This window comes from Cyprinodon variegatus, unplaced genomic scaffold, assembly GCF_000732505.1.
Source record: "Cyprinodon variegatus isolate N-32 unplaced genomic scaffold, C_variegatus-1.0 Scaffold1391, whole genome shotgun sequence".
Classification (NCBI taxonomy): domain Eukaryota; kingdom Metazoa; phylum Chordata; class Actinopteri; order Cyprinodontiformes; family Cyprinodontidae; genus Cyprinodon; species Cyprinodon variegatus.
Window position 1 is genome coordinate 11,520 of NW_015151844.1, and position 2,866 is coordinate 14,385.

General features: G+C 39.6%; 1 protein-coding gene across 1 annotated transcript; it reads right to left on the minus strand.

Moving 5' to 3' along the window:
• Positions 1-449: 449 nt before the first annotated feature.
• LOC107103187 (G-protein coupled receptor 35-like) lies at positions 450-1,679 on the minus strand. Its single transcript, XM_015402747.1, has one exon. The coding sequence runs from the start codon at positions 1,676-1,678 to the stop codon at positions 803-805; it is 876 nt and encodes a 291-aa protein (XP_015258233.1). The 5' UTR covers position 1,679; the 3' UTR covers positions 450-802.
• Positions 1,680-2,866: the final 1,187 nt, after the last annotated feature.

The window sequence follows — 2,866 nt, forward strand, 5'->3', positions numbered from 1 at the left end:
ATAATGGGTAAGACAGTAATAGAATGGCAAATATTTCATGAACTGAAATGATTACAGAAACACATTTTGTCCCACTATAAGAAACTTTAATTAAAAATTGCTTGGAAGTGTTTACATTGACCAGATCAGAATGAGTTGAGCTTTCAGCACCAAGCACACCAGAAGGTTTTGAGACAAAAGATTCACATAAGAGAACATCTCATGCCCATCGATAGGCATCGTGGAGGATCTGTAATGCTGTGTCTGTCTCTTTTCCAAATAGACTTTGAACCTTGTCCACTAGGCATCACAGATTTTTTGAAAAGCCATACCATACCAGCTTTATCAAAATAGCACAATAAACATCCACAGTTTAAAACCAGATTATTGAACACAGAGTAACGACATTATATGATAACAGTAAAATGTTAAAATTAAAATTAAAGAATATTTTAAAGAAACAGTATTGATGATGGGTCTAATGCAGTTACGGGCAGAAAAGTGAATAGGCCTGTCTGATAACCAAGAGAAGATACACAACTTAGGAGCTGCTACAGCAAAAGCATAGTCCGCTATAAGCCTGTTTTTTAGCACATACAAAAGCAGCTGAAACTAGAGCGTTTTCAATAAAAAAATAAATAAATCTGAGCCTCTACTAGCAAACCAAAATTTGGTGGTCAGTGTTTCTAAGAATCCTTTCCTTTCAAGCAACTTTTAAGAACTTAACAGTATGCAAGTCACTATTAAAAAAAAAAAAAGCCAAGACACCGATATACACACTGTAGGCAATACCATAGGACTGCTTCATTATGCTGTCGTTGATTTATATATAAAACTTTTTCAATAAGAAGTAGAAACTTATAGAGTCTAAGACGCAGTTTGTGGAAGCAATCCACTCAGACACTTGTAAAAACCTATGAGAGGGTAAATATTCATACATCCAGTTTGACGGTACTTCGTAGAATAAGTTGATCACAAAGGCAAAGTGTAACGGTGTGTAGCAGACAAGAAAAACAATCAGGTTTGCTTTAACTATCTCAACAATTCTTTTCTTTTCCTCTGACTCATTTTGCTCTTTCACCAAGATACAGATGGTTCGACTGGAACAGAACACGATTATCATCAGAGGAGCCAGGTAGCCTAGACATACCAGGGCTATTGTAAACGGTGGATGCAGAGGAGCATCTTTGCATCTTTCATAGCATGTCCAGAGCTTGTCAGGATAGTTTTCTTTTCGAAAAACTACAACAGCTGAGACCAGAATCACCCAGATGGGTAAACATATGGCCACCGCTGCCATTTTCTTCTTCCTCCATGATCTAGCCTGCAGAGGGAACCTGATGGTCAGATAGCGGTGGACGCTGATGGCTGTCGTGGTCAGGATGCTGGCATACATGTTGATGTAGTGAGTGAAAAGTAGGAAGGTGCAGAGAAATGTTTTAGGTAGACAGAAGAAGGCATCATAAATCCTGAAGGGAAGGAAAATGATGAGGGCAAAGTCAGCCACAACCAAATTCAGCATGTAGATGTGGCAGTCAGTCCAGGAGGCTCGTTTGGCGATGAAGGCCCACAGAGCCGCACTATTGATGAGGAGACCGAGGAGAAACACCAGACTGTAAGCCCACCCCTCAAGGGTGCTGTAGGAGCAAGCAGTCACATTGACGGTCGCATTACAGATGACAGTGACATTGGAGAACATCCTGTACTGTTAGAAAAAGCAGTTGTAAAACTTAAAAAATATATAGCATAATCTGTGTTTAAGAAACAATCAGGTGAAAAACAAAATCTCCCCACAATCAGACATGTATGAATTGAGCTCAGAAAGGATAAAAGCAATGAAAAATGCTTCTTAACTGAAATTCAAAACGTAAATTAAATGAAGCTAAAATCAGGAGTTAACATCAATCTATTTCTTAAATTTCTTTACACAAAATGGTAGAAGTCTTACCGAGGGAGCTGCTATCTTGATTGTGAATGTTGCAGACTGTGCTAGCAGCATCAGAAATTATATCAGCATGTCTGACTAGAGTTATCTCTACTCATGCCTGTCAGCTATTTGTTTTGTGTGTGTGTGTGTGGTCTTGTTTTACCTACAATGTGAGGTAAGTATTTTGTCAAATATCCTACATGCGAGGACTTACAGGTACATATGGGGACATTCAACTGGTCCCTATATGGTAAAGTTCTGTTCTTTGAGTTGGGGCTAGGTTTAGGACTAAGGTGCGAACTCAGTTAAGGTTAGGATTAGGTACATCTTGGTAATAGTTAGGGTTAGGGTAAGGGTAAGGGTTTGGGTTAGGCCATATAAAATGGATGCAAGTCAATGAAATGTCCCCATATGTCATGTGTGTGTGCGTGTGTGTGTCATATCAACTAAAAAACAATCATCTATGTAAGCTGAAAATTTAACATACTTTATTTCAAAATTTAAGACTGTTTTGCAGACTCATTGCAGAGAGAGTGAACATTATACCTTCACCAAAGTGAACATTTTTCATGACAGCCTTAATCTCATCAAGCAATTTTGATGTAAAAGGCTAACGCTGACTGTGATACATAATGGTAAGTTCATAAGAAAAAGGTCCTCTGGAAACATGACATCACAGGGGGTTTTGAAGTTTTGCTCCACAGTGCTGCTCTCCTCTCCAAGCTTCTGCAACCCTCCCCCCACTCAAGGGTTGGTTATACTCCCGCAGCTGTGTGTCGCAGTGAGCTTGTTGCAGGTATGACACAGATATTTTTGATTTATGACCAATTTTGAAGCATGTTCTGCGCTATTCCACGCAATCCACGTGATTGTCCGACACAAGAGGGACAATCACGAACAAGCTGTGGGTCTAGATATGGCCGAGACGATGAGGAGCCTCTAGCACAGTGGTCTTCAACG

Excerpts from the sequence above, each read along its gene's own strand:
- LOC107103187 (XM_015402747.1), bottom strand. The coding sequence starts at position 1,678 with ATGTTCTCCAATGTCACTGTCATCTGTAATGCGACCGTCAATGTGACT.